This window comes from Sipha flava, unplaced genomic scaffold (assembly GCF_003268045.1).
Source record: "Sipha flava isolate LNK unplaced genomic scaffold, YSA_version1 35a_pilon_pilon, whole genome shotgun sequence".
Lineage (NCBI taxonomy): Eukaryota > Metazoa > Arthropoda > Insecta > Hemiptera > Aphididae > Sipha > Sipha flava.
The window spans coordinates 1,404,556-1,422,282 of NW_020273058.1; the positions used below are offsets into that span (position 1 = coordinate 1,404,556).

The 17,727-nt window shown below is 26.3% G+C and overlaps 2 protein-coding genes across 3 annotated transcripts in view; one reads left to right on the forward strand and one right to left on the reverse strand.

Annotated features, from left to right (window-relative positions):
* Window positions 1–317: 317 nt before the first annotated feature.
* On the reverse strand, window positions 318–2,084 carry LOC112687596. The gene is made up of 2 exons (XM_025560390.1): window positions 1,478–2,084; window positions 318–343 (listed from the first exon to the last, which is right to left on the reverse strand). The coding sequence occupies exons 1-2, from the start codon at window positions 2,010–2,012 to the stop codon at window positions 318–320; spliced, it is 561 nt and encodes a 186-aa protein (XP_025416175.1). The 5' UTR covers window positions 2,013–2,084.
* A 9,679-nt stretch (window positions 2,085–11,763) lies between these two features.
* The window catches only part of LOC112687610 (neurobeachin-like protein 1), a 113,006-nt gene continuing 107,042 nt past the window's right edge, over window positions 11,764–17,727 (forward strand). For both annotated transcript variants that reach the window (XM_025560410.1, XM_025560411.1), the window contains exons 1-11: window positions 11,764–11,926; window positions 12,594–12,797; window positions 12,861–13,010; window positions 13,134–13,341; window positions 13,436–13,524; window positions 16,335–16,484; window positions 16,565–16,777; window positions 16,853–17,071; window positions 17,138–17,247; window positions 17,375–17,558; window positions 17,628–17,727. In XM_025560410.1, coding sequence (XP_025416195.1) covers window positions 11,873–11,926; window positions 12,594–12,797; window positions 12,861–13,010; window positions 13,134–13,341; window positions 13,436–13,524; window positions 16,335–16,484; window positions 16,565–16,777; window positions 16,853–17,071; window positions 17,138–17,247; window positions 17,375–17,558; window positions 17,628–17,727 — 1,681 coding nt within the window. In that variant the 5' untranslated portion in view covers window positions 11,764–11,872. The remainder of the gene's footprint in view (window positions 11,927–12,593; window positions 12,798–12,860; window positions 13,011–13,133; window positions 13,342–13,435; window positions 13,525–16,334; window positions 16,485–16,564; window positions 16,778–16,852; window positions 17,072–17,137; window positions 17,248–17,374; window positions 17,559–17,627) is intronic.

Genomic DNA, 17,727 nt, shown 5'->3' on the forward strand with positions numbered 1-17,727 from the left:
AAAGGTCCTGGGTTTTTTTCTTCAGATAAGCCTCTAAAAATGTCATCTCATAAAATGATAAAAATGCGCTTATAAGTAGTGCAAAATATTATAATTTTTTAATAGGGCCTTATTTAAAATACACAATCAATTATGTTAACTACATAATATATTATAATACTACAGTATAAATAATATAAATATTACCTTTTTTTTTATTTTTGTTTAATTTGCTTTTATTAAATATTACCTTATAATACCTATACAACTGAATATATTTTTTAATGATATACAAATTTGATACAATTGATTTTTTTTTATAATAGTAATTTTTTAGTTCACCTCAGACCACCAATTATTAAAACTATAACAAATTAATCATAAAAATATAAATTACAATGATCATTATGATTATTTATAAATCTTTAAAATGGGTTTTCCTCGACACAAATTCAACCGAAGGCCCCGAACGCGTTCGAGCCTTAGCGACCATGGGCAAATTAACAAGGTTTTTCAATGTTTTTCAACTCAACTTAATATTACATCGGCATCTGAAACAAAATATGTTTCGTATGATTTGAAAAAGCTTGAAACGGTGTTTGTTGAAAATGAAAAGAAAAAATACTACATTTCGAATATTATCAAAATAAGAAATGAAAAACTTACAAATCAATTCCGGTCATACACTGAAAATATGGAAATAGTGAGATACAACTTTTTTCGGTAAACGTCATAAACCTTTTTCAACAAATCGCTGTAATAAAATATTATATTTGCTATAAAAATTGCAGAGATGATTTTTATTTTAAAATTATTTTTACAACGCACTATGTTGTTCACGATTTATGGTATTATCCTGGGTGCGACTCGTTTGCGCACATTTACCTTTTTTACGACACGATTGCGCACAAAATCACAACTCGTTTGCGCACACATATTTTAGGTTTAAATAATAAAGGTACAACTCATTTGAGCATATTTCCTTTCTTTTGCTTAATTTTAATTAATTAATAGACTGTATAAAAAAATAATATATATGCATATTGTATATAAAAAAAAATAATATATAAATTAAGATTTAACTATTTTGCATTTCTAAGTATTTATTATATAATTTAACATCGAGCGACCAGATATTGGCGAGAATAAGATATATATACAACAATATAATACAGATAAAAGTAATAATAACGTCAATGATTATACACGTAAACAATATTGTCAATTATTAATTTAATATTACAAAAATTAAAATATTTTAAAATACATGCATTGTAGGTTTAATAAGTAATAATAGTAGTCTATTAGTTATAAAATTATACTTATTTAGAATGGTGGCATTTAAGTTCGATTTTCTTTATATAAGTTAAACTATTAATAATATTATTTTTATATTCATTCCAAATGTTTTCCAATTGTATCTCCTTATTAATTATCTCTTTTCTTTTGAAATTTATGATTTTATTGTTTATTGAATTAATTTTTAAATCAGTGTCACTTTGAATTTCAATAATGACGTCGATTACTTGATGTATGTGCGGATGAGCATAGTAAAATTGACTGTTATATTGTTTGTGATAACTCTCTGCACCATTAGTAGTCTTAGGATTATTAGTAGGTTTACAAGCCCATAATGTTGGAGGAAAATTGCTGTCCGATGCAATGTAATTTTCTAAAATATAATCGGAAAATATAGAAATATTACTAGACGTAGTACTTGGTGCTATCGACATAAGATCACAAAATCCATCAGAAACTTCGTCAGGAGGTAAATAACTTAATCCAAAAAAACATTTCATCCATTTGCCAACTTCTGAGCCGTTGTTTAAGTACTCGCTCGATAATAATTTATGTTGTTGAGTATGTCTAAACCAATTTTGCCCTAAATGAAAGTTACAACACGTGATTTTGCAGTAAGGGAAAATTTGCAATACTGCATTATGCGCAGATTTTTCAAAGTCGACATGAAAATTGCTTAAATTTATTATATTACCAGTAATTTGAATACATATATTTTGTAATGTTTTCCACATATTGATGTAAGTATCAGTATGTTTGTTACTTAAAAAACAAAACGCCACAGGAACATAAAAATTGTTTTTAAATACGTGAATAGTATAAAGTTGAACAAAATATTTCGTAGCGAATGAAAATGTCCCATCCCCAAAAACGTGTTCTGCACTTTGTAGCAATTCCAAATTTTGTTTACATGTAAATATAAATATATTTTCATCATCACTAACGAAAGAAAATTTATTACCTTTGTAAGTAAGATTATGCTGATCATCAATTAATTGTTTTTTAGCATCTTCTAAAGATCTCGGTATGTTTTGAAAGGATTTTTTTCGTTTTTCATACATGGATCTTCGAATTAATTTCATATCGCTATATTGAAGATGTTCAGAGTTATCATTGTTTTTCAATTCCCGGCGTATTAGTTTATTTGGTTTAATATGTAAATCCTCTTCAGTTCTACGTTTCAATTTGCTTCTTACTACTTCTCGATGAATTGTTCGGTCGTCGTACTCGTCATGGGTATGCGTGTTGGTCATTTTTAAAATTTTATATGATTCATTAACTAACCTAACTACAGCACTTACGGAACATTTTTTATTTGTACACCTAAAATGTTTATCGCCAGATTTTAAAGTTCGGAATTCTCTAAATTTATAACTTTCTATGTTTAAACATTTTTTTCCTCGACGCGTTTCAAAAACATCATAAATTTCGATATCCATAGTCAATACAGTTAGTAGTTATAGTACAGCTTTCTGGCGAACGACTGTATTACGACTGTATTAAGTATTACGCTTTCCTAATACACGACGATTATTTTAAATCATTATATATTGATATTGATATGCTGGTAATTTGTGCTGATAATTTGTACCGATAATTCAATTACTTTAGGTAAGTCCAAATTTAAAAATATAAAATACATGTTACTTAGTGATTATGTTGTGCGCAAACGAGTCGTCCGTTTACAGGTAAACGACTGATTTCGTTGTGCGCAAACGAGTCATCGATATCCAAGTAAAAAATTTAAATTGTGCGCAAACGAGTTGCACCGATTATCCTATACCTACCACTAAAGGGTATACATCGAGTATCGAATTTTAATTGTCAAATGAAAAACAACCGATATAATATTATATTTTGAAAAAAAAACTTCCTTGAGAGTAATGAAAACGTTATAAGCAAATAATATAAAAAATAAATATATTATTTTTATACTATGTTGTTAAATTTTCCCAAGTGAATCGAAAAAATATTATGTATATAGGAAAGAAATTTCCTAATAGTTTATGAAAAAAAATGTTCTCTTCAAAGTTTTTATTTTTTTTTAAAAGATATTTACAATCTATAAACACAAAATAATATAATGAGTAAATAAGTTAACATAGAGTATTAGGTATGGCAACGTAAGGGAAGGAAGCGTTCATCGATACTACTTCCAATTGTGATAAGTGATAGGAAACTAGTGTGGATAATATTGGTATGTTGAATTCATGGTATAAAATGTGACTGCTTAAGACTAGAGAGAAATAGAAAGGATACGAAAAGTTAATAATTGAAATTATTGAAAAACTTCAAAACGGTCAGGTTTGAATTTGTTGAGGTTCCCGAAAGTAGGATTCCACATTTCATTACCGGAGTATTTTACAATTATTTTTAAATTAGTATTTCATTACTAGTATTTATTAAAATTTTGGATCGAAGTAGTTTCCTGAGATTAAATGATATTCTTTTTGATTTAATATGTTTTACCCAGGTTAATCCTTTGTTGAGGAAAAGATCTAAGTATTTAGTTTTAAACTTAATTGATATGTAAAATTTAAAGTCACCGATCCATATTATTTTCGGATACGGAGGATATAGCGACACTTATTATATAATTACTATAGTAATATAACTAATATAACTATATTAATAATAACTATAGTTAGCCAAATCTTAAAACGAAAAAATTTATATACCTAATTTAAATTTTTAATACGTACGATTAAGTTAAAATAGTATACGAATTATCAGTCTAATGATATAACTAAAATAATAACAATCGGTAAATGTAACTTAGATCCCGATAACAGTATACATAAGTTGCGGCCAATGTTTCTCAGGTACATACATAAATTGCGGCCCTTGTTTCTAGATATTTTATAAAAAATATTCTATGATGCTTATATAGCATTACGGCACCAGAAACAAAAAAAAATATTAAAAAAGAAGAATATATTAAAAAAAAATTAGAAGAATTAGAAACTAAAAAAGTAACTCAAATTAAATTAGTGAGACAACTGTCATTTAAATTTTTACCTGCTTCAATGTAGACTTATAATAAATAATTAATAAATTAAGTTTTAATTTAAAAATGATTTAAATAATCCAATAATTTTAACTACACTAATATTATAACAATATTATTGGCAGTACAAAGTCTGATAAAATGGAGGAGAAAATATGGCTTGTTAGTTTGTAACATACATTATAATATAAAAAATACATGGAACGCAATTTTCGTATTCAAAAATTAAAAAAAAATACACGAGACGCAATTAACAATGTACAATGGACCGCGAAGTACAGCCACCCTTAACAATAACATCAAAGGTGGGTAACTTAATGAAAATAATTAACTCGAGTTATGTTGAGTTAAGAGAACACAAGATCGATTATAATATTATTAACAGTAAACAATTCATAAATTTAACTCGATAAGTTTAAAGTTAATAAGAAAAAAAATATTAACTCAACTCAGTTTAAAAAAAGTTAATCATACTTTTTTTATTAGTATATAGAACACATAAAAAGTGAATGCATTTTTTAAAAAGATCTAATTTCCTAAATTATAATAAATAATGTGATTAAATTTGTTATCATAATATACAGCAGTGGCGCCGAAGTGTTTGAAAAATATTATGATACTGTACATCAAGGGGTCACTCATTACCATATTTATTTATCTTTATAGTTAAAATTCTTTATAATATTTCCACGGTAATACCCCAAAACCCCAAGATAGACCCCCAACCTTCAAAATATAATATAAAATCTAATGTACAGTGCATGCGACCATTTTACTTTACATGATTGAATGAATGAAAAATTTCAATTTTGTTTAACTTGATAGATCATTTTTAAATCAACTGTGAAAAGTTAAGTTATTTCAACTGCCAATTAAACTAGTTAAGTCAAAAAGATTATTAGGAAATAATCTAACTAGTTTAGTTAAAAAATTAAAAAATAAATTAACTTTTTAACTAGTTAATGCCCACCCTTGAATAACATAATAGTAATTTAGAAGATGTTTTATTTTGTATGAAAATTTAATATTTTAAATAACATTTTTTTTCGCTGCTTCAGTAAACTTTTTTGGTTCACTGGAAAGAGCAACTTTTCTAGTACATTATATTGCATTTTCAAGTCTAAAGTATACATATTAAAATGTTTATTCATTTTTAACTACCAAAAATAGGCAGATTTCGTGATTTTTATCAAAATTTCAAATTTATATGCTTATTTTTTAAAAATTGTGACTGCAGATTTTTGAAATTTTTTTTTACACGAGTAAGAACAATGTATGAGAAGCATTGTATTAATAATTCAAAATTGACGTTCTACTAAAAAAAAAAAAAAAATAGGATAGTGGCGAAATGAAGGGAGCGAAATTAACGGCGGCGAATAGTCCGTCGGCGAACAGTCCGTCGGCGAAATGATCGCTGCGAAACAATTTCGGTGAATAGTCCGGCAGCGAAATGAATTAAATCCCTTATATATTCTGCAGAGTCACTTCCTTGTTGGTTTTTCCTTGAATTTTTTTTCATCAATTACCTAGCTGTTTTTACAACAACAACATTTTTTTTTTTTTTTTTAAACCAAAAACTATTGATTACAACAGGATAAGCCGTTTAGTCAATTATCATCTTATTATGAATCATTATTATCATTTGCCTAAAAGAAAATTGAAATAAAAAATAAATAATAAAATTAAAAAAATTAAATAAAACTGAACGGGTCAATAGAATTTAATAGACGCTAAACTCAATGGCATGCGTTTTTGCACATCTCGCTTGTGTAAGCACAACATAAATCATTAGTTTTACCTAGTAAACGACATATTAAACGCGTGGGTATATGTTTTCCTAAGATCACGCAGTCGTTTCCGCACTCACACGTAAAGGTCGATTTTACTACAAAATCACGCCCCGTTTTCTTGATTATAAGTATATTTTCATTCCAATATACCGATCGAATATGATTAGAATTTTAAAATAAATATTTTTTTTGTGTTTTGTTTATGTAATTTAGTAAAACCATTTCTTTATGATAAAAAAAATAATGTATATAGATATAATATACACTATTATAACTAATTGATTACATTATTACAAATACCATTTTAACTAATCACGAATAATAAATAAATCAAATTCATTGAAAATGTTTGAATTTTGCTATTTTTGAAAATGCCTTTGTCATCCTACTCACAATACGAAAGAAATTATTTAATCAAACAATGGATTAAAATAGGTTTCATATTATGCTTTTAGAAATACGAATCGCTGTTTTTAATGGAGTCCAATTTCAAAATGAAAGAACACGTTCCATCCAATTATTCCTTTAATTGTGGATTTCATCAAAGTGGTTACTGTTCACTTTGATCAGACATTATTCAGACTATATATGTGTTTGAACTTACCATACATGAAACTGAGATTCTGTTTTTGTCTCTTATTTCTCTATTTACTATAAAATATACTAAATCCTTTGCTATTATGAATTTACTGATATCCAGTGGCGATGAAACCATTCAATTCAGGTAGGGTACGTGTTGATAAAACGATAAGACCTGACCCACCGAACCACGATTGGATTTAGAGCATAATAATAATATTTGCATTACATGAACAATATTATTAGATAAATAAGACACGTGGATTAATCTCATGAGCAGTGTGCGCAAACTAGTTTGTTTATAATTCACAATAACTAATGACTCGCTGACTCTACCACTGGAGACTGAACCAACTCACCACCACTGAAATATTATCAGATAGAGCATTTTCCCTACCTGAATACACAGGATATTAATCAAATCCAAAGCTGTGAAAACTAATTTTTATGAGTTTAAAAAATGTTTACGGATACATTATCTTGTCTCAATAATTATTAATTAATATATATTGTTAAAATGTTTCCATACAAATATCAATGCAATGTACTTGATGTTATATTTATTATATTATTTTACTTATTTCGTGTTTTTGGGATACATATTAAATATTTATAGTTATATAATTTAGTTTCAGTTCTTATACTATAAGTCTAGACTCATAATCTTAAATAATAAAAAAATCAATAAAACAACGAAAAAATATGTTTAATGCTCGTTAGAATAAAATGGTTGGAAAAAAAGTGTACTACAAAAGTAAATAAATTTAAAAACTTTTAATGAAAATATTTTCATTTCTTGATTGTTAAATAAACAAAACTCAATTTTTAATAAAAAATGAAAATAAAGTATTTCATTTATCAATAATCCTAACTTAGTTAACATCAAAAAGAGATCATCGATTTACCTAAGAGTCTTACTATAATATATTAGGTATAACCTAATACCTACTATAAGAGCAGTAGGTTATACTCTAAATGCCAGTAATAAATATAAAAATCAACATATTGTTACTTTTAGGGAACGATTTCACTTTCTGGCTACTGCTTATCATGAGAAATACAGCCAGAGCCTTACTCAGACCGGGTTTCTCGGTTCATTTGTCCGGGGCCCGACCCTAAACCTATTTTTGAGGGGCTCGGGCTTATAAAAAAACAACTTTTAAATCATGACTGACCCGGACCTACAAAAAAATTTAAATTTTAACGGACCCTTATCGGAGCTTAGGTATCGACTAATGGGCACTACCACTTTATTGAATTTTTATTCATATATTAATACTGTATATCCGTAAATTATTGCAATGATAAATGATAATTGCAAATCATTCAATATATCAAAAACATTCGAAACAACTCAATTATTTGAAAACCATTTATAGTGACCGAATACTTATATTCTACTTTAATCTTATCAAGGAATGTATTTTATGTCATTTGGATGAAGTAATTGCAGATATAAACAAACGATTTGAATCACCTGAAAACAGTTATTGATATCTTCTCAATTCTTTGGGAGTTTAAATATATGATAGAAGGAGAAATTAAATTAAAATCTAGAAATCTGGTTTTGAAATATAATAATGATTTACAAGAAGATTTAGTAGATGAGTTACAAAGTCTTAATATATTTTATGCTACTAACTTTAGAAATAAACAATTAAACCCCTTAGAATTGTTGAATCACTTGCAAAAAACTAATCTCGCAAACATGTTCCCTAATTTATGTATTGCATTACGAATCTTTATTCCTGCAACTGTTGCGAGTGTGGAACGATCTTTCTCGACATTGAAGAAAGTGAAGAATGTATTACGATCAACAATGATAGAACAGATTCTCAAATTTAGTTGGTTTAGCGGTGGAGGCTCGACTGGCAAAGACGATTAACATGGATGGGGCCATTGATGATTTCGCAGTGAGAAGTGCAAGAAGAAAAACTCTAGGACTATTTTAAATTTAGGGTTATTAATTATATAAGTTATGGTTATTAATATTACGTTTAATATTATTATGTCATTTTGTATATTATCATTTATGTAATTGAGTATGTATATATTGAATATGTAATTTAAATTTTCTTTGAAAAAGTTTCCACATTGTTTAGATATAAATAAAAGATATTAAAATAGCATGGTTGCAATAATATTTGAAGTTAAAATAATTTAATTATTAGTTTTATACATAATTAGACAAATTTTCCCTACGAAAATCAGGAAAACCCCTTTAAAAAATAGGGGGCCCTGAAGGTTTAGTTTTCCGGGGCCCACCAAAGCTGAGTACGGCCCTGAATACAGCCAATACAATATTTTATGATAAGCCGTACCTATTGTAAAACTTTTACCTTGAATATTATATTGATTTAATGAAATAAAACTAATGAAACATCACTAAACATAGTAAGGTAATTGAATGATAAATAATTGGTACATTTCCAATAAATATTGTAGTTTGTAGTTTAGATATTGTTGTTTTCTGATAATTAAACCTTAATTTTTTTTTTCGTAAATAATTTTTTTAATTTATCTGGTATGCAATAATATAGATATCCAAATATTATAATTTAACGGAACACGTCGATTGAACAAACAACACATATATCGTATACGATCGTAGATAAAATCAATACTTGATTATGTCACTGTCACATACTTTAATGTGAAAACTGATAACGAAAGTTTAGATAAATATTAATTTAGAATTCTTCGTAATCGAAGACTTGATTGATTGTGAAATAAACTAATACTGTGTAAATGATGCATGCATGATAAAACGAAGAAACTTTGTAATATCTTATAGTTCTATAAACAAAATAAACATTCATGAGTAATGCTTTTAAAAGAAACTTGATAGTTATAACGTCAAATGCTATATAACACATACTCGTAGGCAGACTTGGGTAAAATACTTTTTAAAAGTATTTAGAATAAATACTCGAATACTTACAAAAAATACTATTCCGAATATTGTATTCGGAATACTACCCAAGTCTGCTCGTAGGTATTATAATATTATAATAATGAATCTCAAAATCATGTTTTATTCAAACTCATTCTATTTTTTAAATGATTTTCTATTTTATTTTTCAACAAATTTAATTGTTTTTTTTTTTTTTTAATGATTATAGTTTTCAAAACAATTTAATTTGAACTTAATATTTTTTTCGGCACATTTACTCAGGCTAAAGTTTTAAAAATCATCTTTGTTTTTTAATTTTTTTTTTTTTTTATTTGATCTGTGATCTTAGTGTTGCACTAATGCAAAAATTAATAACGTATGTACGACATAGCAAATCCGTGTTCAGCCGAACCTGTTTAATATTGTTGGCTTTGATATTATATTATAGTAAACTGAACTTTAATATAAAAAAAGGGAAATTCGATAATATGTGTTTAAACGTTGGTTTTTCACGATATTTTTATTTCCAAAGGTGTTTTGAGTTTTTTTTTTTTTTATTTAAATTAATTATATTCTCATAACTCTCATGCAAAATTAAAATATAGTAAAAAAAAAAAAACGACATACAATTACAGATAATGTTCTACACTATTAATTTGATAGTTGATCGGACAGTTCAAACATAATAATATAAAATTGTTACTTCAGGACGCTAATAACTACATTGTTGTACGTTTGTATAACGGGACATGCGAGTGAGGCGTCCCCTTAAATCTTAACAATACTAATATATGAACTACGTACCACCTAGCAGTGGCGTATTTAGGAATTTTTCTATGGGGGGGATGAAATATATAATAATACATCCTAACACCCATTAATTCGTACGTAATATACATTTTTAAAATCCCCTAACTTGTTACCTATTGAGGTTAGTGCGGATCAAGGCAAAATAAGAATTAATCTTTATAATTACCTCATCATTTTCCAAACAAATTTTTTTATTTGTACTAAAATAAGAAAATAAAGTTTTTTTTTTGTTTTTGAATATTACTCATATTGTCTTAAAACTTCACAGTTACAACTTACAAGACGCAAAAAATAAAGTCGAACAATAGTCAATTCGGCAGTAAGTCAGTACACGGAATGGCGCGGCGTCGCTATCCGTCAACGTCCAATGACCGTACATATCTACTTTTAACGAATCACGATATCATAAGATAAAATATATATATATATATAGCTATACATTAGCAATAAATCTACTAGTAACAAATTTTCTAAAAATAAACCCGCCCGGCCGCCCTATGGTTAATCCACGATCTTCATGGTCATTTTGTTTTGTTTACCGATTGTTTATCGGGTTTATTATAAACACTCTTGCATGAAAAATAATTCGCAGCAACGTACAAAATACAGTACACCATAATATAGGTATATGCCTGATAGTCGTACATGCCGCCAACGATAAACGATTAGTGGCGATTAGTATATCAGACTATCAAAGCGGTACAATTACCACGACAAGAATATTTAGAAAACAGAAAACATACATGCTTGAAAGTAATATCATATTAAGAATATTAAAGAAAATGAGACAACTTATAGCTACCTAGGAAAAAAAAAAAGGTCAAGGGGGGGGATCTATCCCCCATATCCCCCCCCCCCGTAAATACGCCACTGCCACCTAGTACTGACAAGATAATAACCACATAAAGGATGTATTTTTCCGAAAATGTAGAGTTAATGACCCGTGGAAAACAAATTTTCACTGACATTTTAAAAAGTTTGGAAAACATTCCGGTCCAGGGTAAAAAAAGAAAAAAAAAAGATGTTCGATCGACTGTAAAAAAATTCCCGTTAGAACTTCGTCTCGTCGTTAACGTTGATGTCCTGCAGGGAACCGAGGGAATGTTGGTAGGTCTAAAAAGAACGTAATTAAAATGTTGTTTTCGTGCGTAAAATGGACATGGGCTGACGTGCGAAGGATGCGGCGGAAATCGTTTAGGTTTCATTGATTCGTCAACAGGGCTGCGAGTGGAAAATGAACGCACGATGAAACGAGGACAGAAATGTGTTTGGGAATGATGTCGTTTCGACGTTCGATTGTGTGGTTGCGCAGCTGAGTGATAAACGCGGAGATAAAACATACCTCTTGATGATAGTGAAACATTTCTCTGCTGATAGCGGACGTGATATCAATGAAAAATCAAAACATTAGTAAAAAAAAAAAAATAAATAAAAAAAAAGTAAACAAATAACAAAACCAATGGATTTGAAAATGTATGTTACATCTTGGAAGTGTGATGTCCGTTAACTACAAATATGGATTACAAGAAAGATGCGATCTACACGTATTGGGTGCAGTACACGACAAAGGTATTTAGCTGTTTAATTTATTCGCACAATTGGCATCGACAGGTTCAAATATTTTGTAGTATTTACTAAATTGGGTTAGTGGGCAATGTTTAAATCTCCATTTGTGTTTCGTTCGTGTTCGTTAGTACTATTTCCGGACACACTGAGCGGCAGAGCAATTTAAAAGTAAACCATCTACTGTAATGGATATCTAACAGCTGTTCCTATATAAATGGTCAAATGTATTTTGTACATACATAAGTACTTATAAAAGTCCAAGTTTAAAATATAAGTTAAATCGTACTAGAAAATTAATATGATTGTTAACATTTATAAAATTGAGGTTCTTTTTAGTCTGGTTAAAACAATTCATCAGAAATTGATTTATGATACTTTTCAATTTGGTATTTTGTCTAAAAAACATTATTTATTATTCATTGAAAAGATATTGATTAGAGATTAGTTCATTGTTTTGTTACTTTGAGCTTAAACTTTTGTAAAATTTGATTTTAATCGATTGCGTTTTTTAATTTTGTTTTTGTTAAATAATAAGTAACCATTAATATTTGTTGTAGTTTAAATTTTTCTACATTGATATGGTAAACCTTTTTAAATTAGAAATAAATTTACATCAATGTACTTTAACTTAAATGTGTTCTAAGACAAATATTTATTTTATATTTTTTAGAATGAAGAAGCTTCTTTTAGACAATTTATATGTGGCTTTGTTGCAATATGGGAACCAAAATTAAACTTAAAATGGGTTAACACAGACATTTGTTTACCAACAACTATCGATCCTGAAGCGGGTCCTTCATTATCAAGACTACCTGATGAGTTATTACCTGCAATTGCTAAGTTCTTATACATAGCTAAAGATGATTCAGAAAAAGTAATTAATAATTACAATAATATTGTCCAATTATTATTTTTAATTGCATTTTTCACTTAATAGAATGGATTGTCTCACCAAAACATTGTTGAAACTGAATATTTAATTCGGTGTTTAATTGTGATTAGTAGAAATTTTTATAACATTCCATTGCTAACATCCTGTGATTATATTAAAGAAAGCACTTCTGTGGCACTACATTTCATACATAAAGTAAGTGAATCATACTATACTAGTAAGTATAAAATCTAATATGTACATATACATATCATCAATATAAAAATGTTATTAATAATTTGTGTACTTATTATATTTATATTTATTTAATATTTTTAGCTTACATCTACTGACCATCAATATGACGAAGATACTAAGTCTTCATTATTATCTTTTTGTTATTCACTCTGTCATTTTTTGGAATGTCTATATGACCCTTATCAAATATGGCGATGTTTCGACTCTTCTCAAATGAAAGATTTAGACATGTCTAAACTTCAATATTCACCTTCTATGCTCCATGTAGAAGTTGTACCTTTTATTTTTGGTAAATTTCCTTGTTATAGAGCTTATTTTTTTATTTATTTTTATTTTATTTTTTATTTTTTTGTTTTTTTCATTAATAATTTTGTATTTTTTAGATTGTTTTGAAACAAATTTAGCAGTTAATTATCCTTTACTAGCTTCTGAACTATTAAATGTATTTGGAGCGATTGTTTGTGGGTCACAGGTAATTTTTTTTAATTGTTTGTATTCTGGGTAATATATATATATATATTTAGCTTGTGTTTTTAATACTTGATTTATGTGAATGAACATGTATAGATTTATTTTTTTATATTTTATATTTATATTTATTGTTTACCATTATTGGTAAAAATTTAGTTACTTCTTCTATGGAACATAGAAAATGGAGTTGTTTGTGATTATAATGCATTTAACAATATATAGAAATAACATTTTGTGTATTAAAACTGCTTATAATTGATTAATTACCTTATTTTTTTTCTAATTTAATTAACTAAACCATTTAATTTTTATCTTATTTAATAGCTTTAATTATATTTTTCTTAAAATATTTAACTAAACAATTAACATATTAAAATGTATTTTTATAAATGTAGATATATGTATTTTTTAAATTGTGTAACTGCATTGAATTTTCTTTTAAAATATTTATGTATTAATGAATACAATTATTTATAATTTCAATATACTCAACTATTTTAGTTTATTTCTAAGTAAAATATACTAAAATATATATCAGTATTTAGAAAAGTATTATACGTTGTGTAGAACTTAATTTTCTTCAAAGACTGTAATAACCAATTTTAAATATACACTTACTTGTGCTTATGTTAAGCTTATAATGTTACACATTGTACAAATAATGAATTTACATTTTTAATATAATATATTATGTACAATATAATGCATTGAGTAGGTAATATTTCAGATTTAAGTTAAAACCATATTATTACTTTTTCAGAAATTAAATATAATATTTAAAAAAATATGTAATTGTAAACTTATAAAAAAGGTCACTTTATTAATTAAAAATAAAACTACATTATTTTTGCACAGTAAAATTGAAAATTCAACATTCAGCTTATAATAACTGTTCAACCTCTATGTTCTATTAACCTTCACACAACACACTCTATTTAAAACATTCTCCATTTCCAAGAGCCATGATCCTGTGTAACAAATTTGCTACAGATTAGAGATAGATAAAATTGTTTGAACATCGATTTTTAAAATATTGATGTGTTCAATGTATCGGTAAAAAACTATCGAAGTTTAAAAACATTGAAAAAAATTTTTTCCCTCTAGAGCTGCCATCTGTTGCGTACCTTATTATCTGTACAGTGTACTATTTTCTTGATTAAATAATAAATTTAAGAGTTAAAATACTATTGCTCAACTTATATTTTTTAAAAACATATTAAATACTTATAATCAGGGCTCGTAAGTTCATGTATTTGCATGTTTTCTTTGCTACATCGAAAAATATGCTAATTGAGATAAAACTACGTTTCATAACAATAGTAATAAAAATCTAAAATTTAATGGAGCATGTTTTTGCATGTTTTGTGTGCATCGACATGTTTGGCATATAGTTGATTTTTTTTGAGTGATAAAAGCATATATTATTATAAGCATATTATTTTATTTAAATTCAATGAAATCGTTTTTAAGTCAAAAAAAAATTAGAACAATAAATGTTTGAATTCATGCTTATTTATTTTTCCTAGCTTGTTTATGAAATGTTAATATTTTATTAATATTTTTATTTTTTAATGACATTATATTTTATAAATTAAAAGCAGTACCACAAAAACAATGCTATTGCGCACCACTACCACTCTCCTCCTATTGATGTGTCCATTTCAATTTATTTATTTTTGTCGCAACGTGTATTCAATAATTATAATTTTAATAAAATTTAACCGAATAAAAAATATAAATGGATAATTCTTATTATTTTAAAAAATCCTTAAACGTTTTTTTTCATGCATAGTTAAGGGTTTTTAATGCGTATTTGATCAAATTTTAGTGCATTAATGTATGCTTATTTAGGCGTTTTTTAGTATATGAACTTATTAGCCCTAATTATAATTGTACAGTGTATACTGTTTAACGATTTTTGTATACTGTATTCTAAAATAATACAAACAAAAAAAAATTCGAATTTTTCGAACATAAACATCGATGTTTAATCGATTAATCAAAAACAAATCACCGATGTTAAAACATCGATATATCCACCTAAAACATTGTTGTTTTTTGCCCATCTCTACTATAGATGTCGATTTTTTTTTTTCTTCACAAAGCATAATTCATACAATACATTTAAATAATAATATAAAATATTATTTTGATTAATCTTATGTGTTTAATTTTTTTTTGTTTTTAATGTTCATTATAACATAATCTATTTACCTATACTATTGGGCAATTGTCCATTTTATTTTATTTGAATAAATTATTATTATTATAAATAGCTTAATGGAATCTACATTTTAAATTGGTTTATTGAAGTATACATTTCATTCAGTATAAATTGCTTATATATTTTCTAGTTTTATGTAATATCACTTAAAATTTTTCAATTTAATTCAGTGTTTAACTATAAACTATATTGAAATATAAAATATAATTTGTTCATATTTTTCATAATTTTAGCATTAAATGAAATCTTATTAAGTAGGAGTTTGAAAGAAGAAAATGCCCATAGTTATACAACCTATAGTCATTTATCTGTTATAAAAATTACTATTTATATGCATGTATGTATACTTTCTGCATTTGATTGTATATAAACATAAATGCAAAATAAAATGATTTATAATTTTATTTGTTTTTATTTATATACATTTAAGGTTTGACTAGAAAAAAGCTGATTTATGTAATAGTAATAATTTTATTTTGCTTTTGTGTTTATATAATTTTTGGTTTGAACTATTATGGTTGAATTAAATTATTTTTAACTACAATTTAGTCAACCCTTTAAACATATTTGTTCATTTTATATTTCAGCATAATGCACTTCGTGGAGTTAGTCCTCCAACTTGTACTCTAATTATGAAAGTAATATCTGATAAAAATATACCCTTGGTGGTAAAAAAAACAGCTTTACGATGCTTTGTAACAGTTACTCAAGTTATGATTCGATTTCCTCCCCATCAAGTAATATTAATTTTTTAATTAATCAATTATAATTAACTGCCAATGTATATTTACATTTGGTTTTTTTTCATATAAAATAGTGTCAGTTGGATGTATGCACTCAAATGGAATGTTTAAGAGATACACTAAAAGAATGCACATCATTTAAAATAAATGTTCCATTGGTGTTGAGTGTAATTAAAGCTATTGGACAATCAATAGAATTATCAGGAACTAATGCTGAAAAAATAAGAGAATATGTTGTTAAATGTAAATTCTTGGAAATTATTTTAAACATACTTAATAAATTAGAGGTGATATTATTATAAAATATATTTTTTATACTTTTGTGTTTTATTAATTTTTGATTGCAATTTTTACTTTTAAAGGATGATATAGAAATAGATGATGTAGTAAAATGTGTTGAAACCGTTTCTTTGATTCTCCGTATGTCAAATGAAGCAAAAACTCAGATGTTAAGTATAAATGGCTATGAAAAAATTTTTGAATTTGTAGGAAAACAAAAAAATAAAAGTCAACCATTATTAAAAGCCATAATTTCTATTGCTACAGAAAATACAGATAAAACATTAGATCAAAATTTAGAGGTAAAATATAATGTAAAATTAATAATATTTACATATTAATTTATTGTTTAATTTAACTTAAAATAGAATGCTCAAATGATTGTGCCTCTGATCGAATGGTTGTCTAGTCTTGATGAAATAGACCAGGTTTGGTTAGCAAGTGTGATATTTAATTTGTGCACAACAAATTTACAAAGGTAAATTAAATATAAATCTATAAATTAAACTTTTAAATAAATACATTATGTTTGGGATAGGTTAAATTAAGTATATAACTAAATTATTAGAGTATATAACTCTGATTTTAATTTTATTATTTTTTAGTAAATGCCAATCTTCAGCATATAAAGTTATAGATTCTGTATGTAAATGTTTGGAAAACAGTAACCAATTATTCCAAAAAACTGTCCATCAGCTATTGAAACTTATTGAAAATTTAGCTTCTCATTCAATTTCAACATCTGAACTTAAAAAAATATTTCTACTCTTAAGAGATAAAGATGAACCTGTTAGTTGTTTTTTTTTTTTTTTTTTAAATAATTTGTACACTCACATTACCACATATTTTTTTTTTTAGTTTCCATACATTACTCAAGTACTTGGGACATTATCAGAAGTTGCCTATAGTTCATATGATTTTAGTTGTAAAGTATTTTTTGATATTCAAAAAGATGAAG